The 25,285-nt window shown below is 34.2% G+C and overlaps 4 protein-coding genes across 6 annotated transcripts; 1 reads left to right on the top strand and 3 right to left on the bottom strand.

Annotated features, from left to right (window-relative positions):
- Positions 1 to 1,820: 1,820 nt before the first annotated feature.
- LOC124846292 (UDP-glucuronate:xylan alpha-glucuronosyltransferase 2-like) lies at positions 1,821 to 6,482 on the bottom strand. The gene is made up of 3 exons (XM_047323522.2): positions 5,476 to 6,482; positions 4,723 to 5,341; positions 1,821 to 2,919 (listed from the first exon to the last, which is right to left on the bottom strand). Exons 1-3 carry the CDS (start codon positions 5,665 to 5,667, stop codon positions 1,970 to 1,972), a joined length of 1,761 nt encoding a protein of 586 aa, XP_047179478.2. The 5' UTR covers positions 5,668 to 6,482; the 3' UTR covers positions 1,821 to 1,969.
- Positions 6,483 to 6,610: 128 nt separating this feature from the next.
- Positions 6,611 to 10,255, bottom strand: TIC22-IV (Tic22-like family protein). The gene is made up of 8 exons (XM_047323523.2): positions 9,882 to 10,255; positions 9,746 to 9,808; positions 9,170 to 9,244; positions 8,905 to 8,952; positions 8,531 to 8,590; positions 8,332 to 8,403; positions 7,190 to 7,225; positions 6,611 to 7,099 (listed from the first exon to the last, which is right to left on the bottom strand). The coding sequence occupies exons 1-8, from the start codon at positions 10,212 to 10,214 to the stop codon at positions 7,010 to 7,012; spliced, it is 777 nt and encodes a 258-aa protein (XP_047179479.1). The 5' UTR covers positions 10,215 to 10,255; the 3' UTR covers positions 6,611 to 7,009.
- Positions 10,256 to 11,799: 1,544 nt separating this feature from the next.
- Positions 11,800 to 12,356, top strand: LOC148204202 (polcalcin Cyn d 7-like). Its single transcript, XM_088105945.1, has one exon. It carries the CDS (start codon positions 11,839 to 11,841, stop codon positions 12,124 to 12,126), a length of 288 nt encoding a protein of 95 aa, XP_087962071.1. The 5' UTR covers positions 11,800 to 11,838; the 3' UTR covers positions 12,127 to 12,356.
- A 4,795-nt stretch (positions 12,357 to 17,151) lies between these two features.
- On the bottom strand, positions 17,152 to 24,918 carry LOC124846290 (phosphatidate phosphatase PAH2-like). Of its 3 annotated transcripts, XM_047323519.2 has the most exons (12): positions 23,346 to 24,911; positions 21,955 to 22,771; positions 20,957 to 21,390; positions 20,774 to 20,847; positions 20,206 to 20,290; positions 19,773 to 19,859; positions 19,598 to 19,670; positions 18,745 to 18,788; positions 18,513 to 18,641; positions 18,317 to 18,415; positions 17,891 to 18,030; positions 17,152 to 17,603 (listed from the first exon to the last, which is right to left on the bottom strand). In XM_047323519.2, exons 1-11 carry the CDS (start codon positions 24,318 to 24,320, stop codon positions 17,974 to 17,976), a joined length of 2,874 nt encoding a protein of 957 aa, XP_047179475.2. In that variant the 5' UTR covers positions 24,321 to 24,911; the 3' UTR covers positions 17,152 to 17,603; positions 17,891 to 17,973. The 3 variants fall into 3 exon arrangements, with proteins under 3 accessions (XP_047179475.2, XP_047179476.2, XP_047179477.2); XM_047323520.2 differs by lacking the exons at positions 17,152 to 17,603; positions 18,745 to 18,788 and having other exon boundaries at positions 17,988 to 18,030; positions 18,513 to 18,582; positions 23,346 to 24,918; XM_047323521.2 differs by lacking the exons at positions 17,152 to 17,603; positions 17,891 to 18,030 and having other exon boundaries at positions 18,513 to 18,582; positions 23,346 to 24,918.
- Between the last annotated feature and the right edge of the window lie 367 nt (positions 24,919 to 25,285).

Below are 25,285 nucleotides of genomic sequence, written 5' to 3' on the forward strand. Positions count from 1 at the left end.
GTTAGATTAATAAGAGTAATGACTTAATTAACCTTTTATTACAGATTAATGTATGATTAGATCATCATTAGACCATCAAAATATAAAGAGGTTTTAGGTATGACTTTAGAGATCAAGCACATAATATGCATCACTTGTCAATCGAGTGATCATTTACTAACTTTGACATCAAAGTATTTTCTACAAGTATCCTCTGAACAATTGTGAATGAGCGAGAGACCCAGAGAAGGAGGGAGGACCAAAACAGCCAATCTACAACCGTCATTCGCTTAACACCAATTATGAATCTGTCCAATTTTCAACACATCTTGTCTAGTCTGACCATTTTACAACTCTTCTGCTAACGTATGTCACTTAACTCGAGTAGTTTACAATAACGCTTGGTCATTCTTAAGCTCGATCAAAAATCTGCGAAACATTTCTCATAACTAATTTAAGTATAACTTAGAGTTTTACCATTTGTTGTTTTTATCTACCTATTTACATTGTTTATTATGTTGATTTAGTTATTTAAAAAAAAATAACTTGAACAGAATTTGTTTGGTAGTCCACGTTCACATTCATCATGTAATTAGATTTTAATAGAAAAAGTTTAGTAGATTATAAGAGAGGCTATTGAGAAAATTTGGATTATAGATGTAATTGTATTTATTTTTTTAACATACACAACGAAAAGAAAATTAAACGAGTCACGATATTTTTTATCAAATCATAATTTCTAATATTAAGTGGCAAAACCATTTGAAATGATTGGAATAAAACCCATTGATATATAACCTCTCTTGAGTGTTGAGTGATAAAATTATCTAAAGGGATCAAAATAAGACGCTTAGTACAAATCTAGTCCAATTTCTCTGATGATTTTTTTAATGCATTTAAAATAAATTGATTTTGATATTTTAAAACAGATTTTTATATACTTCAAAACATTAAAATCAATGTATTTTGAAAACATAGCATAGAAATAATTAAAAAAAAAAACTTAAAAGAAAAATCCAAATTACGAATCTCTATAAAATTGTTGTAGATAGTCACATTGTGGACAAATATTTTTTTTTTCCTTCTACCTTCATCTGTACTTTTCCTTGTGATATATCCTTTTCACGTTAGAATAAAAATAGTGTTTTGTATCCTTACTTTTTAAGATGATTTTATCATTTTTCGCATATGAATGTCTTGTTACTCAGGTTTCTATTTCATAACGTGTTAAAAAAGAAAAAAAGTATTTTGATATAATTTTTTTTATAACATTTTGACTCATCATTTTTTTATTAATTTATTATTTATTTATTATTTTACTAATATATTTTAAACTTAATAAAAAAACGACACATGTGTTTTATAAAAATATTGTTAAAAAATCTTTATTAATATATTAATATCGATTAAAAAGAGGGAAGAAAGAATTACACGGATAAGCTCGGAGGTCAAAACCAACCAACCCAACTTACATTTTGCAGTTAAATGCGGGTTTGGGCCGGACCTATTCGTCTTGTCATCCATCCTATTAGGTGACCCTTGGGAAGCTTATCCATGTTCAATCAGCTACATTTTTTCATAGGTGGCACATGGAAGTTCAGGTTGTGGAAATTATAAGAATTCAAATGTCAAAAAGAAAAATATTTTTTTAATAATTTTTTTTAAACGACTTACGCTTTATGATAATTTAAGATTGGTCTTTTTTTAAATATACAAATTAATAGAATAATAACACATAATTTATTGTGAAAAAATTATTAAAAAAATTATTAACAGTCAAAAATCAGATTACATTTTAGTAGTACAATAACAATAAATATTTGCGAGGAAAAGATACAATAAAAAAAAAAAGCTTAATGTTTATTCGTTTATTAAGTGAAAGTTTTTCTTTTATAGTGATTCAGATTAAGACTAAGAACTATTACTATTTCTAAATAAATTATTTTCATTAGTTTAACTTATACTTTAATTAAGAACTATTTTCACTAACCTAATGGATGAGAAGAGGGGTAAATCGTCTGGGATCAGTGATATTGATTTTCCAATGTCCATCAGAAAAGCCCATGCTCCGAGCCTTCCTCCTCTCCCACTTCAGCTCAGTGCGACGCCGTTTCGTCAACCCACATAATCTTTGCCAACCCTCCTCCATGGCGTCGTGAACCTTCCACCATCTCCGGTGCGCCACGTCGCTGGCGTACACCCTCTGCTCCAGGGTGTCCCAATTGCAGTCGTAGTCCCTGAAGCAGTGCCAGGGCTTCCACCCCAGGTAGTGAATCGCATACACCTCTGCCGGCTCCGCCCCGAACAGCGCATTCTTCTCCCTTGCCTCTGCACTCGTGTTCGCCCAGAAATTCTTTAGAAGGTTCACCCTCCGCGGCAGCCTGTGCCACCACACCAACACCTCGTTCAGAAACCCCTGGTCCCCTCCGTTGTACGAAACGATGACATCGCGAAGCCGCATCAGCTCGCCGAACGTGCAGTTCGAAGGTTCGATCACCATTATCCCGGAGTTGAATATCGATTGGTCGTTCCCCGCGGCGGATATCTGCGGGAAGCGGAAGAGGATGTCCAGGTTCCGGAGAACGATGATGTCGGAATCGATGAAGATTATTTTGTCGTAGTCGGTAAGCTGCCACAGTCGGAGCTTGCTGTAGTTGTATTCATTGTAGCTTCCCTTCTCTGCCCTTGGGTTTCGGATCCGGGTAATCATTCGGATCTTCCAACCCGCTTCCGATAGGGACCTGCGTTTGGGAACGGAGATTGACTTATCCGCGAGGAGGATTAGGTGGCGTTTGGTCCCTGTTTGGTGGAGGGTTTGTGCTAGTGTTATTGCGCCGCAAACGTATGCTTCTGAGGAATGCAACACTGTCGCATAGGCTTCGCGCTTCATTTTCCCTCTGCTTTCACCGTTTTTCTCACTCTTCAACAACTCCTTCCTTCCTGCAAATTCATAACTTCAATTAGATTCTTTTCTATTATTTAATTTCTCACTTTTAAAAAATGTAACCCAGTTCAATTATATTTTTTTTCCAAAGAAAATTCATATTATTAGTTTTGTATTATATTTTTATTATTAATATTATAAGAAAGACGTACTTGTCCAGGTTTATGTATTTTTATCTCTGACTACTTACGCTTTAGTTTTCGAAAACTATTCTTGAATTTTTAATTAGATTTTATTAATGCATGTAAATTATTAGTATTACAAGAGAGAGGTAGTTGTTTAAGTGTATATATTTTTATTACATTAAAATATTATTATGGTGATTTGTCCGAAAGTAATAATGGTTCTATGTCTGGTTATTGATAATTGAAACGATCAAGTACCGAAGGAATCTATAAACGTTATTATGGTAAAGGATTTAAAGAGAAAATAAATATTTTAAAAGGTTTTAATCTGTTTAAAAAGATCGAAAATTAAAAGGTCAAATGATTAAAAATATAAAAACAGGCAAAGGAAATAAGAGGGACAGACTTTTTTTAATGCTCTAACTTAAGAGTATCCGTAGTTTCTAGCCAGAACAAGAGAAATAAAAAGATTTAACAGTATTAAAGAATTATGTTCATTTCTAATGACCTTTATACCGATATTTCTGAATGAAGAGTTTGGCAGTTATCTTTTATATATGTTTAAACAAAACAATGTAACATAAAAGGAAAAAACAATACCATAGATATAGAGATGTTATAAAATATTGCATGGATGTGAAATTCATCCTCTTTGGCGGATACGGAATTTGTTTACGCTACGAACAATGGCAAACGAATGCTACTATGGTAAAAAGAAAAAAAAAAGGTTGGTGGAAGAAAAAGATAATTAGCTAAAAATAAGTGAAAATTGAAGTTCCAAATTTGAAAGAAAAAAGAGATGGACAAGCTAAAAGTAGTAGAAATTGATGAAAAATATTACAATAAATTTTACTATTTAATTGAAAAAAATTCCCAGCCCATGTTTTACCAAATATATCCCACCTCATTACATCTTTATCCACTTTGTTTCATCGTCTGAATGAAGCAAACAGTAACAGGTATGGGTGGAGGCATCATAATCCTATAGTTGGTTACCTTCACATCGCAGGAAAAGTGAAGTGGTTGCATGGTTGGTATGGGTGGTTTAACCAAAATTCAAATAAACATGCTTGTACTAATACTTTTGGATAAATGTTGTGATGACCAACACAAACATTTAACTATTAGCTCATTCATTGCTAGGGCATTTTAAAATTTTAGTCATTTAGCGTGTGCATTTATTGTTTCTTTGTTCATTTTTATGAAACCTAACCTAGTGGGTTTCTTAACCAGATGACTGAGGCTTTTGAGATGAAGAAAATAAATGCATTTTGTAGACGATAAACTTGAGAAGGAAGAAGAAGAAATATATGGCCATCACTTGTTGCAGCTATTGTAAGATCAGCCATATTTTTATCATATTCTTGCCACACTACGCTTCTTCTAATTAGTGTTTAGAAGAAAGTGCTGAAAATACTAGAATGTAAAGAGCTGTTTTCAAAAAACAAATATAAAAAAGAATAAAATTTTACATGACTTTTTCACTAAATTAATAAAAAAAAAAACTTAAAGTTATTCATTACAATAAAATGTCTTTTAGAATCGCCTTTGTAAATACTACTTGTTCATCTTAGTAATATTTTGAAAATTAAATTTGGGAAATAATTTTGGTATAAATGGTGCGTATCTATAATATGCAGTGAGTGTAAAAGTATTTGAAAGCAATTTTTTCACCTTGTTCCCAGAGAGGCATCGCCAACTTACACGAACCGACGGGCAATGAAACTTTGTCTTGTAACTTATTCATGTCAGCTTCATAGTACCACCATTCACCTTCCCGCTTAACCAAGTTCTCGCATGGAAACAGTTCCATCATTGGTCTACACTTGCTCCAAAAAACCACTCTAGTCTTCCCTCTCCAATCCTTCTTCCCATTCTTTGTGGCTAAATTCGCAACTATAAGATGAACTTGCAACCTAAAAACGTCCCTGTTCCACCCTTTTTCGGGATACCTGCATGGCAGCTTGGCAACGATGATGTCCATGCATCCATATTCTGCAAACTCTGGCATAGGTATCTCCGGACACGACGGCACATCATTCTCTTCTTCCTCGTCTATCCATTCAGGAAACAAGTCTGTCCAGTTCAGAGACTGTGATACCCTCTGGAAATGAACCGTCGTGGTTTCCCCATGCGTGCTCCATTCTCTCACAAGGCCTTCTTCCATGTTCACCATTCCTATCCTCGTTCCTTTCCCCATCTCGCCAAAAAAGCTTGGTACTACATTCTTTTCCCTGTGTTGGTTTTCTTGAGGTTCTTCCAATACCGCTTTCATTTTCAGGCTTTTTTCTGCCTACAGGTTTTGAAGATCGGATAAATAATGGCAGATAGAATGCGTGCTTCACATGCACATCAGCTGAAGTTTGAATTAAGCTTGTACACACAAAAGGAAGAAAAAAATGATATGCCACTGAAGTATAGGCTCACCTTCTTGTGATGACATTCGCCCAAGGAGCACCTCACAAGGGAGCCCGCATTCTCCAAATAGTCAGAAGATGGATGGGGAAGAATGGTGGCATAAACAAGCAGAAAGACAGTGAGGAAAACAAAATTGGTTATGGTGATCAAAGCTTTAGATGGCATTATCTTCAGCATCTTTCGAACACTCAAACCTTGCATCCCGTGGGTAGTGTTATCAGCGATGCTCGAATTGAGAGGACTATACTACGTATTTAAATGAACTCCCCACTGATCAATTTAGGTGTGAATTATGTAGTAGTTAAAGATAGTGAAGAGAATAAGGAGTAAGGATCGGTAGTAGTTGCAGTAGCAGTTAGAAAATAAGAGTAAATCTCAAATCATTTACGTAACTCCCGAGGGTGATTTCCTTGCTTTGATATTTCCTTTCGAATGAGACAAATGAATCCGAACAAAACGGCTTTACTTATATCACAGGCCAATGGTCAACTAAAATTCTAGGCACAAAGATATGAAATTACCCTTATACCATTGGGTATCAGTAGCTAAAATCAGTTAAGAATCACAGGGGCAGAGAAGTAAAATCCCCAAGTCCATTAACATTGGAAAATGCTCAAGTGTCAAAGTGCAAGGACAAGGCTCGCCAACTATTCGGTTGATACGTCACTCTCTTACATGCAAAGAGAGATTGCTATTCTTTGTTTCTCAATTGCGAGTCTCCACCAATTCCTTATAGTTTATAATATATCTAATGAAAAATCTCTTTTAGCTTGTTCAAAATTGATATAAAAAACTGTCTGCAGGTTGTGCGTCCGCACATCATATATCACCAAAAATGATTCCGGGGGAAGTTTAGAAGGGCTAAATCCCAGTAGCTGTTAAACTATCAGATTTATGTCCCCACATCCAAGAATTATCAGATCAAATAAAAGTGGGGCCATATATGTGAGACCAATGTCATGCTCCCTATTTCAATCATTCAATGAAATGAAGCGCGGCAGCGGGTCAACCACACTTGCTTCAGGTGGTGAACCAATCCCACTATGAATCGTGCTTGAGATGTGATGAATCTTGTTAGTCCTCCTTAGTTTCCACCAAAAAAATAATTCTAGATCTCTTCTCTTGTCCAAAAACAGATCGGATATCAAATGCAAACGAAAACCAATTTCTTCCAAAAAATTGTAGAATTCAATAAAAAGGATTACACAGCTATTTCCGAAACAAATAAATTATCTGTACACGTATGAGTAAGAACACCTCTCGCACAGCATGCTCAACTACAGTAAAATGACCTCATAACTTAAATGTACGTTAGCCTTTATGTCCTCTCACATTCACATTTTCCTTACATTACATCCACTGAGAATGTTAATGCAGCGTTCATATCAGAAGGAATTTCTATTGAGAAGACAAGAAGAATAACACAACTTGAAGGCAGACGTCCTGGCATCTCACCAGCTGATCAAATTGCGACAACAATAACATCCAATTTCTCAAGGAAAACACATGAAATTATGGTTAGCTCAAGTTTGCAACCTGGAAATCATTTAGTAATTTCTTGTATGTGTTGAGAGTGACTTTTTCCTGGGGGAATAAAAATCAAATCCTCCCATCCTGAACTCCTTTCACTCATCTGCATCGAGAGAGAGAGAGACAGAACTTATCAGAATTCAGACCACTGCGAAGCTTATAAGCTAAAGAACTTGTAAGCAGAGGTAACTACCTCCATTTTTTTCAGTACATCTTCCAAGCTACCAACCTGTTAATTTATATATATAAAAAAAAAAACAGAGAGAAACACAAACTTCAAATAAATTACGAATGATTGATTAAAAAAACAAATTCACTCTAGCATGCAAGTTATTGTATTATTTGAACAACACAAGAAATTTAACAGAATATCAGAATTTATATTAGCCGACAGGAACAATGTGGTTTCCACACACAAAAATCTAAATCCAGTTTATTTACTAAAACACAAGTTTCTTCCTTTCCCTTTAACCCATTTTTGATGGAAGACAGATTACAAGGGTTTACACATGAACATGCTTTGTTTGGTTTGGAAAAATTCTGTCTTCATTTCTTATTTCCAGTAAGAATTACAAAAATGTTATTTTTTTTTTTTGGCCGTGTCCTGCTTTCAAAGATTTATAAAAAAATGGTGAAAACAAATCTTCATTCCAAGCCCCTAAGTTCTCATCATTTCCTACACAACTTTTCCAAGCAAGGAATATAGTTAAAAACACACCATTATTGTAATTGTTAATGACGGTTAAAAACACATCATTATTGTAATTGTTAATGAAAAAAAAAATTGTCTTCAATCAAACAAGCCCTATGATTCTATTTTTACATTGAAACCATCCATTGGAAGATGCTTTGTTCACAATGAAGATGGAAAAAGAGCATTGGCAAAATGTAAACCATTTAAAGGGCTAAAACTAATTAGTCCATCAGCACAATTGTTTCCTAGCCCATTTTGATTCAAAGCCAAATTTAAATAACACAAGCATCTCTTGCCTTAATCATTTCCTCAAAAGACAATGATGTCATGGTTATCAGGAAAATATAGTACACAAGACACCTATGATTCAACCAAATATTCAGCAAGTTTTCAAGTTGATCATACAGGAAGTTATAAGTTAATATTTATTCAAGAATCAAGGTAAGTCTAGCACAAAGCACTAGCAACACGAAATTAGGGTTAAATTAAATTAAATATGCTACTGCTATTGTGGTAAAAAGATTATCAAGTTCGCGAGCAGCTTTGACTGATACATTGCAGCGGCAAAAGTATAATAATTTAAACAGAATACTTTGAAAGATGCTTCCAAGTAACAAGAGTAAGGATGGAGAATACTATACCACTATTTGCTGAGAAGCACCAGGTGCTCTAGATGCCCTGGAAACTTTGGACAGTTCCTGCTCAATATCCTCCTGTCAATATAACCAGAAAAATGATAAAATACTATATACTACTTATATTTTATGAAACAAAACGCAAATGACTAATGATTCTAGATAAAGACTGTGAAATAATGATAAGATCAACGAATCAGACAACCTTAGAGAAATACACAGGGCAGTAACGCTTGTTCTTCTTCTTCACAACCAAAAGTTCAGACTGTAAGCAAGCACATATAATTATTAGTCAACAACAGCGCCAATTTTGCACCGAAGCAAGGAATTACTAAAATAGTGAGTGAAATGGCTTAAAGTTGTCAGCCTCTAATATTTATATGTATTCTGTACAACAGTTGCAGTTAATTAATTGACAAATATTGCAGTGAGAAAAAGTGAGCTGAAGTATACTGAACCAAATAGTAATAGTTGTCGTGCTATACTGATAAATAATGCATAGATGAAAAGACAAACTAAAACCATTTTTTAAGTCCCAACAAACCATCCAAAGTTCAGAAAAAAGAAAAGAGAATACACCTGAAAAACAGGAACTCCATCAAAGCCTCCCTTGTTGGCTGGTTTGAGCTGATAAACATGAAATGGAAGTTACATTTAGCACAATCTAGGAACCCTATATGGTTCACTAACATATTTTACGTGTTTATGTACAATTTAGTTTAAATTAATGCCAAAGAACTAATTCCCACACTTCAGCTAACATGATCAAAGCTTTTTTTCTTTTCGCCCATTATTGTCATTGCCAGTGAACTGAAATGGTCATGCAAAAATTGTAGATGCTAACCTCCAAAGCATTTTTTATTTGAACTGGATCAGGTAAGAATCGGAATGCAATGCCTTCCACCTTCAACATGTATACCTGTTGTGCAAGAAAAGTCATCCATGAAAGGTACAAGATTAACACTACGGTTCATGCGTTACAAAAAAATGATCCAGTTGCAGTCAATAGCATAGCCTCCCCTTGTTGATAGGAAAGACAAAGGTGTACAATAAAATTCATGTTGCAAAGCTCCTAATAAGTGACATGGATTGTCTCACTTGTATAGAGATTCAAAGGTAAATGGAAATTCAACTTTTTCAAAAAGAATTGTTCCCTGTCATAATTAAGTACTTAACTACCACGTGGCTTTCAATATGATAGAAGTCCATCCACATCTTTATTGAATGTCAAGCATGGATAGGTCAATTAACGTCAGTAGATGGATAGAGGCTTCACATTGGCAAAATACATATGCTGCTAATGAAGTAAGAATGAACATAAAGTTTGCCGATATATATATTTGAGAAATCGGAATTAACATTTATTTCTCATTTCATAAAAGCAGCATTAGGACGAGACAGTTGAGAAATTGCAAAAGACCTGGTCGAGAGTAATTGGAACAACCCTAGCCTTGTTTCGAAGTTCTCTGCTACTTGATCGAACCTAAAACAGGGAGTAACGAATTAGGAGAATGCAATTAAGAGGATGAAAATAAAGGAAAGTGGAAGGAAGAAACCTGAGCGAGGAAGGCTTGGGCGTCCTCTTGGCGAAAGCAGAGCAATCCAATGGACTTGTCACCGTCGGCGTCGGAGATAAGAACGAACTCATTGTTGGAATTGCTGACGGTGTAAACAGAGGTGCCGATGAGGGACTTGGCGACGTGATTGGAGCCCAATGTGGGAGTGGCGGCAAGGGCATGTTTGGTGGAGAGAAAATTGTGATGAGCTTGAGCTAGGGCTCGCCTTGTGTCATCCAAACGAGTGGTTAGGTCGGCCCCGAGACGGACGCAGTGTTGATGGACGAAGCTGGAAAACGACAGAAGCGGGTTTGAGTGTCCGCGGGACTCCATCTTAGCCTTCCCTTCACACAATCCCTTCGCCTTAACTACATAAACATAAATATCCCATTTCTTTCTTATCTTAACAAACCCATTAATTATTTCGGCCCTCACGCTGTAAAAACGGCTCACCGAGTTCGGCTTCGTTTGGCTTAATATACTGTTACTCGGTAACTTATTCACTGAATTTAATTTGACTTATTTATTAATAAATTTGAAAAATTGAATCTGATTTGACCTTGATAGATTAAATAAATTAGTTTATTGATTTATTTAATTATAATTTTTTTATTTAAGAAAAATCTTTTTAATTGAATCTAAATAAAATTAATTTTAAATGATAAAAATAACAAAAATGGATAAATGAAGTAATTGGACTCAAGGATGATAATTAAGAAAATAAGTTTTTTTAATATAATATATAATTTTAGAAAATTGGATGAGTTGATAAATCAACTCGATTCATTACCGATTTAATCCAAAATAAATCAAATTTGCAGTGAATCAAACTTAAAATTAATCTATATCAAAAATAAATTTTTTAAATTTAATTGTTTGAATCCGTAATAAATTAGATTAATTCATGAATTTGAACCCCTTATACAATGTGTTAAAATAAAATAAAAAATGCTAATTTGAAAGATATAACTTTAGACCATGAACATATGTATTTATATTAAATGAACTAAATAAATAAATAACAAATGATGATTCCAACCCAACACGGGCCTATGCTTAATTTATGACTCTTAAACTTAATTTCTATTCCTTGTTCATCTTGTTTTGGCTTCCATATTCTCAACTTCCTAACTACTAAAATTACAAGTAGAATTTATTAAATTGGATTAAATATTTCATTTATTTCTTATGTTGACTACCTTAACTAGTCATTAATCCGTTAACCCCATCACTAAATAATGTTTTACTTTCGCCCAAAATCTGATTAACCAAAGGGATTACAGTTTTGCCGTTATTTTTCTTCGTGTTTATACATGGACCACGGATTATGCAGACCAACTCTTTTTAACACCCTATTTTAACCGAAGTTTTAACAAACAATAAAAACGTTTAAGGTGTGATATATATGGTTAATACAAAATGTTGATGGTTGATTGGCGTGCATGGTATATGGACAGCTTTTAAACTCCAAGTCATTCATAGTGTCTATAATCTATTGGGAACAAAGTGTAATCTTCAACTATTGTATACGTATTTTTATACCAGTATTATTATTTTAGCGTTTGCATAAATAACACGTTCTTTCGCCTTTAATGTAACAAAGCTTTAAAGCCCACAAAATGCCCTTTTTAAAATATTTCAAATCCTCTTCATCTAGAGAAAAGATGAGCATATGGATAACTTTGTGCTAATACTTTGTATTATGAATCCCAAGTTGCAATAAGAGAGAATAAACACGTCATTATAATTAAACAAAGATAAAAGAATTATTTAATAGAATTAATCCAACCAGAATCATCATGATTATCTGCACACAACGATGCTTTAGAAATTAATATATTGGATTATTCCTTATGTATTCGTATATAATATAAACACCGTGTACGTTAACACAATACCAAAGCAAATGCGAGGCACTATAACACTATAAAGCAAGTGGACATAACATTCAGATATTATGGCGTTCATTGAGCGTAATGTGTCCAGTGATGGAAAGCGCGTGATGACGGTGGAGCAGTTTAGACGGTGGTTGACGACGGCATTTGACACAAACGGAGATGGAAGAATCAGCAAAGCCGAACTCCGTCGTGCCGTGCGCCTCGCCGGAGGGCTCTTTGCGTCGTGGAGTAGTGGCCAGGTCTTCAGATCCGCAGACACCAACCACGACGGTTTCATCGATGAAAAGGAGTTCAGAAACCTTGCTCAGTTTGCAGACAAGCATTTCAATGTTACGATCACACGCTAGTTTTTACCTTGTTTTCTTCCATTTCTCTTCTTATCACATGCTGTATGTGAATGTGATTATTTTCCCTTTTAATATAGCTTTTTTCTTGTTTTTATATTTTTATCAGGCGAGGCAAAATAATATTAAGGAAATGAGAAGGTGATAAAAGCAAATGATTTTCCATTTTGCTGAAAATAAAAATGGCTAACATTTTTTAACTTATGTGTAAATGAAGCCACATATACAATAAAAAAAAGTCTTGACACAGATTTTTTTTTTTACAATATTTTAACACAATATACAGTGTACGTATTATCTTTTTAGTAATTTATTATTTATTTATTATTATTTTAACATATTTTAAATTTAATTAAAAATTAATATATATTGCATCAAAAAAGAAAATTGTATTAACATATTATTACTCGATATAATATTATACACGTAATCTTTTAATACCTCAAGACAATATAACAGATATAATATAACAGATATAATATAACAAGATGTTTCCAGTATTGTTACCCTGCAAAAAAATATATTGGAAATTCACTAAAAATACGAACCATTATATTAGAGTATGTACCATTTGCAGGGACAAACAAATATAATAAATACATAAATTAAGGAATAAAGTAAAACATAGATAATGCAAATGACCAATGAAAGAAGCTTAATTTCAATATTAAGAGGAATAACTAACTTTTAGCAAGGGATTTCTGATCCTAAAAGAAAGACCAATGTTTTAATTTAAAGGGACGTATTATTATTAGTTTGAATTATAATAATTATTACGTACTTAAAATTTATAATAAATAAATTTGAATACAAACTATATCAATATAAATGAATGTATTTAAGTGTATAAAACATACTTTAAATTGTAATGTAAGGTCAATTTTAACTACTGATATAACTAAAAAAATATCAAAGTACAAATAAAATAAAAGATAATAGATAGAAAGAAAAAAAAATAAGTGTTTGAGAAAATAAATTTTACTTAGATAATTTAGAGAGTATTATGATTTATTAATTGAGATGATTTAGAGAGTATTATCATTTATTAATTGCAAGAACATTGCACATGAAATGCGTTAAGAAAAAGACTTTGAATTTATATATATATATATATATATATATATATATATATATATATATATATATATATATATATATATATAAAAGTCTCAATAAGACAAATTTTAAATTATTGTCATACTTATATTTTAAATTTAATTTAAATTTATATTTTAAATTTAATTTAACCTGTAAAATTAATTTAAAAAATAAAATATAGTAAATATGTTTTATAGATTTCTAAGAAAATATTTTCCAAAAGAACCAAGAAAATGTCTATTTTTCTCGTATACATGTGATGTGATGTAGATGTTAGGTATATAGCATGAAGTATTATCTGAAATGTTATATAGGATAATAATAATCATAAACATCAATAATAATAATCATAAATATCAAAATGGATCAATCACAAAATGACACGTAAATAGTGTTAAAATATTGTTAAAGTATCATTGTCCCATGTTATATAATATTTGGAATGCTCTTCGTTTCACACCAGGTAGCTTTTTGAGAGGATCATAGTACATCTACATACATGTAGGATTAACATGAATACTATTATGTTTATATATACCCAACTTGCGAATAAATTAACAGATCACCCTTTATGCCTATAAATATGCCAGTTAATAAAAGAGAAAAAGAAAGACTTAAAAAGCAATGTACAGCAACCATATTCCTTATAAATATATATAATAATATCAACATTCACATACAAAGGTTGTGTTCATAGAGAATATATAACAAAAGAAGGACAATTCTATTTTAGAATTTAGATCATATAGATCCTTCCTTCTAATTTCTTAGAACATCATTCTTAATTTCTCATTCTTTCACAAAGAATGAAGAGAAATACGATATGTACAACTATTTAATTTTAACATCTTAAAATGGTTAGTTACATTTTTTTTTTACAAAAAAATAATTATTAACAAAGCTAATAAATATTTCGTACACACATATTTAGAAAACAGAATAAAATGGAAGTTTCCGTTCAAAGAACAAGTAATAAAACCATATGTAATAACTATAACTGGACTATTGATATTAGAAGGGAATAAAAAAACCTTTAATATATACATTGTGTATTAGTTTAACTTTTTATTTAGGTTTAAACCCTCCCTTGGTCCTCAAGTTTGTATGAAAATCTCAGTTGGGTCCTCAAGTTTTTTTCTGTCTCAACTGGGTCATATTTTTTGTAAAAGTGAGCACATTTTGCCATAACCGTTAAGTAGTGTGAGACGGCGTTAAATTTTTGTGAGCTGGATTTTTTCATTTACTGACGTGGCATTGTGCATTAAAATTGAAAGGCCACGTGGTGATGTTTTGACTAAAATCAGATCTTCTCCTCCCTCCCCTCTGCTTCCTTCCATCGGCGCCACCCAACTGCAACCTGTTCACCTTTCATGGCTTTGGGAACACTACCAATCCCCGGATTAGAACGAGGCTCAAGAACGAGGCTCAAGAACGGAGACAGCGACAGTCACAGAGACAATTAATAAATGCAAGAATAAATTAGACGTATGCAGATTCAATGTAGTTTGAACGAAAAAACTTCTTCTGCAGATTGTCATGTAGTTGGAAATAGTAACAGGGGACAACTTGTTCCGTTTATGCATATGAATTAAAATACTGATACCAGAACTCATCCAATACATAAAGTCATCTTAAAAACAAGTGTACAATTTTTTTTTCATTACTGAAAAGTTGCTTTATCAGTGGGCTTTCTTTTAAGCAGGAAAGGGGCTGAAAGTTGTAACACAAGAATGCTGTTAAGCATTACCTGGGTGGAAATAAATTTTCACTAAATTACAGTAACTTCCAAGAATTCATCGTTGTATCTAGGATCCATACATCACTAAGAATTTTGTCAGGACCAGTCCGACCTCCAATCACAAACATGCAATTTTCAACAACAGAAGCTGTATGGCCCAATCGTGGAGTGGGAGAAGCACAATCAACAGTGCTAACAATTTCAAGATTGCCAGAATATGGATCAAGCAGCAACAAACCATTTCTCCTGGCATGTCTTCCCAAGCCTCCAAAGCCACCAAAAATGATAAGTTTCTTGTCACCAACCTTATTCAATACACAAGCTGAGTGGCCCCAAAGGAAAAGCTTCTCGGCTGGTTCACCGACAATATCAAAATGGCTAATTGATAGACCAGAACCAGGAGAACTCACAGACCCTGCCAACCATTCAAAGATTCAGACTTTTTCAAGATGGCTGCAAGCTTCATTCGTCGGCAACAAACGGTCCCCGCTATCAGCAATCAAGGAATCAGTGGACAGCAAAACTTCGAAAAATCTCTGAGTTCTCTTCCTATTAGCTTCCATCTTGTCATTTGCGACCCGAACGAGATAACGAACATACTCGGGCGTGACCATGACAGTGCGCGTATCCCCCAACGGCACCTCCATGCGAATGGAGCAGCGAATGGCGATGATGACGCGCTTCTTGGCATTGGTAATGCCACTCTCTCTAAAGCCGCAGGAGATGGCGAGGGAAACGAGGGAGTGAGCGGCGGAGAGGTCTCTGCACTCGAGAGCAATTATGAGGGGCTCGAATCGGAAGACGAGTTCGGAGACGAAGGGGGAGGGAGTTGGCTCGGAGGGGAAGAGGATAGAGTTGCCATGTCATAATTTCTCAAATTAAATAAAAATTCCACGTAATAAAAATTTCACGTAACTATGCAACACGTCAGCACCAACTAACGCCGTTTGTTACAATTTAACGGTTAGGATAAAATGTGTTCATTTTTACAAAAAATATGACCCAATTGAGACAGAAAAAAACTTGAGGACCCAACTGAGATTTTCATACAAACTTGAGGACCAACGGAGGGTTTAAACCTTTTATTTACTTTCATAATTTTGAATTGTATATATATACTTTCATTTAAATGATTTATTTATGTTTTTTCTTAATTGTTTAATTACATACATATCATTTTTTTTCAATTTTACTTATTCATTCATGTTAATTATATTTATTATTCTTCATTAATATATTTCCCAAATTTTTTATTATTATTTAAATTTTTGTAATAATACATTTTTATTTTTATTTTTTAATGTATTTTATATTTGTTTTTTTAATAATAACATTAATGAATACAGTAATTAATCAATAAACTTTTGTTGTTTATCGAAAAAAATAATTTATTTTGGAAAAAAGTGAATCATCACTTTAGAAAACTAAAACGGGAATTATACGTTAGTTTTGGTCTATTTATTTTGTTCATTGCTTTTTAATTATTTGCCTGCACTGCACGACTCCCGTCTATCTATTTTTCTTTAATTTTATAAACCCAAATCTTTAGTCATCCATGTCAATTCAAATCATTCTCATTAATTGTTTGCTAAATTATTTTCAAACACTAGATTTTTTAAAACTTCCTCTCATAGGAAGCCATCAACTTTACAATTTAGTTCAATAAAACTAACTAATGATCATGTTTAGAAATAAATATATTATTAAATAACTTGTAAAAACTTAAAAGTATTCAGTATTATTTATGTAATAAGCAGGATTTAAAATTATTTCTTTTAATAGACTTTTCAGTCCATCTTTAATCTTCTGGTAACATAAATACAAAAAAGCATCTGATATCTAATTTCTTGTCCCTGTGAGTTCATTTAATTTCAGGATACAGATGAATAAACACGTTAAGCACCTTGAGATAGAACGATGAAGAAAGAAAGAAAAAAGTATAGATATGATAAATGACAGATGAAAAGAAGAGTGAAATGCAAAGAGTAATAGACTGTGTGATATATAAGTGTCTGTCTCAACATATTAAAAAATTTTATAAAGGAAATTGCACTAAATTCGGAAAACTTACACGAGCAGAAGACTGAAACATAAAAGTAAGGAATAATGTTTGGTGACCATCCAATGCTAAATCTACACCTTTTAGAGAAAAAAGAAATACGACAGAAATGCTAAATTTACACCCAGAGAAATGAGAGGCGTCAAATAAGTGTATCTAGTGTTAGTGTGCCAATATATTATCCCTTTGGGAAAGGAAAAACAACGACGAATGAAACAAGCATAAACTTTTTCTATATGTTGTTAGAATAATAAAACTGAAGAAGCATAACTCAATTACAGTTACATACATATGCAAGTTATGCAATCAAATGAAAAGGACTTAACTATGCACTAATCTATCTATAATCAATAAGTGATATCAGTTGTGGGATTCCATGACTTAAGTGGTCATGGGTTAATTTCATAACTAACCAATGACAAAAATGGATTTGATCTCGCAGCAACAAACAGGGAAGAAGCTCCATTCCGCTCTTTCATAAGAGTTCCATCCACCAAATTATGAGTTCCAATCAATCAATTCAGAGTACATGTCAACAACAGAATATGGTGGTTTTTGTTGGGCTCAGATACACATATATATAACCTGTATTAGCAAAAGAACTAAACAATGAAGTAGCATGCTCGATTGAACACATGGAATGGTGAAAACATACATGCATACAATAAAATCAGTCAAATTAATATCTTCAATACTTCAGTTCCAGGGGAAATATTGAACGTATTATACCAGCACAAATATAAAGATATTCCTTTGAAGTTTCTGATCAAAGCAAACATTTGTGTTAAAACTATGCAAAATATATATATAAAGTATCTAATTATTAAAACCTAATCCTAGTCAGAGTAGTTACTTGGAGCTGATAAATTTACCTGTATAATTCTTGGAGCGGCACAGCCTGCGCCCGTCCGGATCAGACCATCATAATTGAGCCAAAAAAATCCATGGGGAACTTTCAAATATCTATAGCAGGAGGTGGTAGTTTCCAAAAATTCCAAGAGTTAAAGTCCTCCTGCAAAGAAGGTTCAGAAAAAAGATTGATTGGCAAAAAGCAATTTACAACATGCAGCTTTTCAAAGAAACCTTTAATAGAACGAAATTTACATTCAAGCAAAATAATGTAACAAAGATTTAAATCACACAGTAGGAAAATATAAAAAGGTCCATCCCATCTCTCTCACACAACACTAAACATGATTTGCATTGAATTTTAAACGTTCCGAAGACCACAGTACCAATCCCCAAGGCTGACATCATGAACAAGAAAATAAAAAGATAAAGCTTCTTCAAGATTAAACCTGTTCATTGGAGTTCGTAGGGGGGAATATCCCATTCACGAGAGCATGCAGAGAAGCATATGATTTTGAGTCAACGCGACGGTTTACAACAACCTCTCCCTGTGAAATTAAAAATAAGAATAGTTTGACAATCTAAGAACATTTTAGAAACTTCAAACAAATATTTAAAATTTTAAAAAATAGATGAATTATTTACCCTGGGATTAATTATGAAGATTTTTCCCAAGGGAATTCCAACCTTAAGGTAGCTGATTTCATCCGTATCCCTATTACCAAAACCAGCATAGAAAGGATTGCAATCAGAAGGAAAAAGATCCTTGATGACCTGATGACATAAAAATTCAAATTGACTTTTAATAACATTGTGAATGACGAGGTTGAAATATATTAGAGTATGTTAATTTAATTTGTGGTTGTACGAAACTAACCTCTAAGCATGCAATTTTGAATTCGTGGGGAACCCTCCTAATAACTGGAAAAGAGAGAAAAAAAAGAAAGGAAAATGATTGTCTTAGACCAGAATTATATTGATGAGGCCCGGACATTTCACATGCTGCAGCCTTGAACTTTGATGAATCCTTATACTAATTCATTCATCAAATTAATTGGCCAATAAGTTATAAGAAAACATCGAAAATCATAATAGTCCTAAATATATCGGTCACACCTCTACATGGTAGTTTCTTACACGATCTGGAATAAAAAAAAATCAGACTCAAGCCATAGAAAAATCCAAAACTTCTTCATTTATGGCATGCAGAGTGCTTGTGTCTTCGTATTATCTAAGGGAATCTAAGTGGAATGTTGTCATTTTATCCCATTTATACTATTCGAAGAGGTTCCTAGTTCAATACTATACAATAACCCTATCATTCAAAGGCCATCTATTATTTAAGGACAAAACAGCGCACAAGAGAGTCCAGCCTCCAGATTTCCATTTCCAGCTTTGCCGAATCCGCTAGTTCGCTAGCTAAATTACTTGAATTTCAACTTACAACTTCAAGAAGACATTAAACAAGAATTTTTTATTTATTTGCACTAGATTCTCTACTCTAGGTTTAATCAGTACGTTTAGATGGGAAATTTACAGAAGACCCAGTAAAGTGTTAGATTGTTCAAGAACGACTTTTTCAACAAGTTTAATTACCCTGTTTCTTAATACTAAGCCCGTGAAATCAAAGTTCAAGTATCGTCAAAGACAATCGACATTCATACAAAAAAGTTGTACCACTTGGAAGAATGGGAACAATAAGAAGCAGCAGAGACGAAAGAGACGTTTACCTTCCCGATATAGAGAAGGAAAAAGTCCATCAGGAGAAATAACAACAGGACCATCGGGTAAAACTTTTCCATCCTGCAATTTATAAAATAAATACGAAAATGTAAATGAGTTTCTCTCCTTCCAAATTTTGTTGTCCAAATGGATTGGAAAATGATTACTATATTTATACATGACCTGTTTAAGATTAACTAGGAACTGTCGTGTAAGATAGGCCTGAGAAATTGAACGAGCACTAAGAAAAAGAAGTTGGTAACCATTCTCCTGTGTATGTGAAATTGACAAGGAAAAGACCATGAAAGACTCAAAACAAGGTGAAAAGAGATCAAAAGAGTTATTATGGGCAAGGCAATTTACAGTTCCCATTATTAAACTCCTCAGAAAATTAATCATATCAGAATTAATAAAACTTTTAAAATAAAAGTAAGCAATTTCGTGGATTTAACAGATAAAACAACCAATTGTTTGTTTTGAGCATACCTAATCCCTACCCAAAAACTGCCCATACGTAATTATGTATAATCACTATATTTAGAGGATATAACCACAATATATGACATTGTATCAGTCTCAAAACATCTAAATAACCACATGGCCAAGATAAACAAACCTTAATAGCGGAGTATAAATGTGCAACACCTGTCTGTGACCAGTCAATACCAACCAAAGGCATGAACTGACCAAGAACATCCGACCTGAATGACATGAAACAAGACAGAAATTACAATTGACAAACTACAGGGTTAGATATTTCAAAAATAGACGAGAAGCAGAAGATGTGAAAAGCATATCAGGATACTGAAAGTCCTAGCATTTCAAACATTTTCTATTTGTTTTCTGTTGTCCATCTTGTTTTACTTCCTTATGTTCTACTCATAATGTACTTGGCATTCCAATAACAACTAATTTTCTAAAATATACTAACCCATACTTATCATCTCAACTTGTGAAACTAATTCTAATCCGTAAACTTTGAAGGTGTAACTATAGTTGTGAAACTAATTATACCTTCCAACTTTAGAATAAATAATCATGACTAGACGGACCAAACAAGGATCTTTATCTACTGAAAAAATTTAGATCCAATCGGGGCAGTTTCAATGGCAACTGGCCAGCCTAGGTTTTCTGGCTCGATCATCTGACTACCCCGAGTGAATGGCAAATATGTATACTCTCACCTTGTAATTGTACCATCCACATCAGAGATCACTATGCGAGTGTTCCATTTCCACAGATATATTCGAGCATCGACCTGCCGGTTAGACTTGAAATATAAGAAATTAACAGTAAACGATATATTTTAAACGTAAAGTAAGCGTCATTTTCTTGAAATGAAATTATAGAAAACCGTGATTATTGACCTGTTGATTCCCCAGCACGGCTGTAGAGAAAGTGAAGGTTACAGTATTCATCCCATCCGTCAGATTCAAGGAGGCTACCTGTTCAGAAGTTGGAGTTGTTTCCCTAACCTTTATTTTTTTTAAATTGGGTTTGGTTTTATCTTTGTTCATAACGGTGCTAATCGTACTCTCTAGGGAATTACCATCAGTAGTGTTTTTGGCATCACTTAAAGAAGGCGGCAATATAGAATCTTTAGATCCTGCTTTGGGTTCGGGTTTATCTTTGTTCATAACTGTGCTAGTCGTATTCTCTAGAGAATTACCATCAGTAGTGTTTTTGGAATCACTTAGAGACGGCGGCAATATAGAATCTTTAGATTCTGCTCTCCTCAAGGAGAAAGGCCAAAGTCTCCAGTTTCCAGCAGGGGAAGGGTTCTGTGTTGATGGATCATCTCCTGTATGATTTTTCTCAACTTGGTCAGCTGGTATCATGCCTTTCAGTTCAAATACATATAAACATTCAAAATACACCATGCCTAGATCCCATGAAAAATAATGATAACCAATCTTAATACAAACCTATCATACCGCAGGTTACAGAGAAGTAAACTTATTTACCAACCAGGTATTCAGCATTGAATGCTTTAGAAATACAGTCAGATTCCATCTCTTCATACAAAAAGTGTTTATAGAGACTGTTGTTTGCATAAATGATGAATCAGTATAGTACTACCTACAGGCTACACACCTTAATGTTTATTTTCAAAGCTACAATAATTACAAAGCCCTCCATGTTGCTGTTATTAATACAAGTCTACTCAAACTAAAACTATTTCTCAAAATACAGAGTCGCATCTGAATCTTTACCCAAATTGTAACTTGTTGCTATAAAATGTTTAACAATTATTATTCCATAAAAACAGTATTTTCAGTACACTATCAGAAGAGGATGAAATATAACCTCAAGACATGGATTGTTTTCCATTTAGTTGAGAGTCAACTTATACAAGGTCTCTTACCAAGGGGAAGCTTCGGAGTTGTATCTTTGATTTCCCCAGAATGATGATAATCCTTGTTACCTGACTCCTCGTGTGTTAGGTTGTTTCCTTTGTCTTCATCAGGTTTTAGACATTCTAAATCATCTTTTGGAGGAAATGCACATGGCAAGGATTTTGATCTTGATTGCAGTGATTGACTTAAAGGGTAACGGACATCATGTTGATTCATAATGTCAATTCTAGAAGAAAAGTTTGGCAAGGATCCCGAATGATGCCCAACTTTCTCTCCAGCAGCTTCATTTCTAGGAATGACTATGGGACAGGATATTGCTGTTAACTTTCCAGTGTCATTCTCATAAGAAACATGATCTTCTTTATCTAAATGTTCAGGGAAGGGTGTTCTCTCGGGTCGATCATTGATTTCACTTTCATCAAGGTCACTGAAAAGGAATCTTTCATCCTCTGAACTTAGTGATGGTGATGTCCTTGATGCTTTTCTAGGTAAACAATTATCAACAGGGTCCAGAGGAGTCGATAATGTGCTGGAGAAGTCCTTGTCCTTCATATTCTCGCTTATGGCTTGGTAATCCAGAATGCTGTAGCTGGAAGGTTTGATAACATAATTGGGCTCAACTTTCTCACCTGAAAAATGTCCTAGGCTAATTTTGACAGTTTGAGGTGTTGTAGATATTGATTGCTCTTCAATATCCACCTCATTATATATAATATCACCAGAATCCAAACAATCTATTTGCTGAACCCCAGAATGGAACTCAGAGATCCCCAGTACTGGCATCCCAAGATCGGCCTTCTCAATAACTTCCACAGCTTCTGTACCCTAAAGGACAACTTTAGTGTGAGTGTCAAAGAAAACAGATTAAATGTTTGCTCGATTTAATTATGCTATGCTACAGTGGTATATGCTTCAACAAAAACGTTCTAGTTCTTTGTAAGAAAGAAAGTATTAAATGAAAAAGTAAATGCATTTAATACAATAACAAAAAAATTTCAATACTTTCTATGTATGGTGAGTAGGGGGATTAGTAGAAGTATTTTGAGGATTGAGAATGACTCTTCAGTTATTCGAGTTGACATGTAAAAATTCCATAAAAGATTTAGTATCATTTATTATTGGACAAAACTTAAATATAGTATCATAAATACTAATGTTAATGTTCTCCAATCAAAATGGGCCACGGTTTTAATTTTATCCCAGTCATTCCTTCTAATCTTCAATGCAGCCAGCCATCTCATCTACAGTAACTAAAATCAGCCTCTCGGTGACCAGTGTTATATTTTCAATTGCTAGTTTTGATAGGAGAACTCAAATGCTAAGGTACTATTTATTTCTGTCTAATTCCGCTGGCAAAACGATAGGTGAAGACTACTTGTCTTTGAATTTACCAGATTACCTCAGATAGCAGTACAGTGGCACGATGCAAGACTTCATCATGGACATGGACGCGGACTTCTTCACATTCTGCTGCGCCATCAAGGTACATCACCTCTTCAGCTTGTTCACTAGAGCACGACACGCCCAACTTGGAGGTCTCTGGTGTTTCACGGCAAACCCCATCAGCCGAAACATCGTTTTTTGAAATATCATTACTATTATCACATGCATCAACAGCGCTCACCCCAGAAACTTCTTCTCCATTCAACTCCTTTTCCACAAGCTTCACCTTCACGCACGCAACCTGCACGTCAGACTCTGCAATATCATACACTACTTCCTTCCCATTCAAGTCACACTCACGACCAAAACAAGCTTCCTCTTTCAACTCAGCATCGTCCACGACCACATTACCATCCCCAGACGAGTTAGCAAGAACCTTTTGCCCTTGTTCCCCGGAGAGATTAGTGGACCACTTGAGGTCTAACAAGTTAGCTGCAATCTCTGCACGCTCCAACGAACCCACCCTGTTCCCAATCGCTTCACCATTACCATCTCTCTGCTTCAAAGACCTTCTCCCAAAAACAAAGCCAAGTATTCTTGAACGGCGAGAATTACTCTTTACCGCACCCTCTCCATCATAATCGCAACTCTTGGACCTGCGAGAGTGTTCGTCTTTATCATTGCCAGAAGAAGGCGGAAACATCAAATTGTCTTCTTCTTGTGCAACGACTTCCCTGAGAAAGTAAGCTTCCCCCTTATTATCGAGATGCATTTGGAAACCAGCAAGCACCCCGTTGACAGAGATATCCACCACCTTTTCCCTCGACTTCAAAACCCCCTGGAATTTGCCGAATCGAACGTACCAGGGCGACGACTTGAAACTGCCATCTTTCTGTTCCACCACCACAATATCGACGGCGCCTCCGAACGGATGAAATGGCCCCGAAACCGTATACACGCCCTGACTCAGTATTCTCCCCACCGTTTGCATCCTCCTCGATTAATCCACCCCTTATCATAAATCCAATCTCTCTTTCGCAACACTCAAATCTCAGAAATAACAAAACAACACTACACACGGATTGGATTACATGATTGAATTACGATCATAATTAATCAACGAGGATGGATTTTAGGGGGATCGCAAAATTCTCTGTAAGCTTGAACTAAAGGATATTGGGTTTGTTTTCGGAGGAGAATAATGATTAAAACTGTGAACGGAGGGTGCAGTGTAACGCGTAAACTGGAGAAGAGAAGTGGTTGAATTTTGCGATGGGTGGAAGAGTGTGTCGCGGCGGGAGGAAGAGGTCGTTGGTGGGGAATGTGGGGCCCGCTTTCTGATTCGTGGGTTGTTTCACACCGTTCGATCCATCAATCCATGCATCTTCCTTCACGCTTCTTCATCCTCGCCATCCTCACTCACAAATTATTATATCACAAACCAAAACTCATATTTTCTATCATAACACTTTCTACAAACCCTCCGCGGACACGCCATTGTCTTCCTAGTGTAAGCAACCTAATTTAATCGCAAATCATTATAATGTCACTTTTAAGATAATTACCATTAATCATAACATAAAACTATTTTTAACTAATTTAGATTTCGACCAAATTATATAGATCTGTTATATATATGTATCGAGATAAGATAAAGAATATTTAATAAATGACGAATTTAACAAACACTAATTTAATAAAGTATACTTGACTTGTCATTTTCATCAACAAACTTGATTCAGAGATAATTGTATCTTTGTGTTCGTTAGACGAGGAGAATGCTTTACGAGGGGGATATTATAAATGGTAAAAAAAATCCAAAATCCAAAAATGTTCTATAAAGATTAAGTTTTTATATATGAATATATGAATTACAAAAAAAATAAATAAATATAGACACCGTCACTTTCCAATTATATGCCTAATATGGTTGTCTTGTCTGGAGGACCAGTGTGA

The sequence above is a fragment of the Vigna umbellata genome, chromosome 2 (assembly GCF_029865625.1).
Source record: "Vigna umbellata cultivar VRB3 chromosome 2, Vumbellata_1.0, whole genome shotgun sequence".
Lineage (NCBI taxonomy): Eukaryota > Viridiplantae > Streptophyta > Magnoliopsida > Fabales > Fabaceae > Vigna > Vigna umbellata.

Bases quoted from the DNA above. Each gene is read 5' to 3' on its own strand.
- LOC124846292 (XM_047323522.2), bottom strand. From the start codon at position 5,667: ATGCAAGGTTTGAGTGTTCGAAAGATGCTGAAGATAATGCCATCTAAA. The intron at 5,342-5,475 runs GTGAGCCTATAC...CAAAACCTGTAG, and splicing joins GCGAATGTCATCACAAGAAG to GCAGAAAAAAGCCTGAAAAT. The intron at 2,920-4,722 runs GTGAAAAAATTG...ATGAATTTGCAG, and splicing joins GATGCCTCTCTGGGAACAAG to GAAGGAAGGAGTTGTTGAAG.
- TIC22-IV (XM_047323523.2), bottom strand. From the start codon at position 10,214: ATGGAGTCCCGCGGACACTCAAACCCGCTTCTGTCGTTTTCCAGCTTC. The intron at 8,953-9,169 runs GTTAGCATCTAC...CATGTTTATCAG, and splicing joins AAATAAAAAATGCTTTGGAG to CTCAAACCAGCCAACAAGGG. The intron at 7,226-8,331 runs GTATAGTATTCT...ATAAATTAACAG, and splicing joins GTGCTTCTCAGCAAATAGTG to GTTGGTAGCTTGGAAGATGT.
- LOC148204202 (XM_088105945.1), top strand. From the start codon at position 11,839: ATGGCGTTCATTGAGCGTAATGTGTCCAGTGATGGAAAGCGCGTGATG.
- LOC124846290 (XM_047323519.2), bottom strand. From the start codon at position 24,320: ATGCAAACGGTGGGGAGAATACTGAGTCAGGGCGTGTATACGGTTTCG. The intron at 21,391-21,954 runs GTAAGAGACCTT...AAAATCATACAG, and splicing joins AACTCCGAAGCTTCCCCTTG to GAGATGATCCATCAACACAG. The intron at 18,642-18,744 runs GTTAGTTTCGTA...TTATGTCATCAG, and splicing joins TCAAAATTGCATGCTTAGAG to GTCATCAAGGATCTTTTTCC.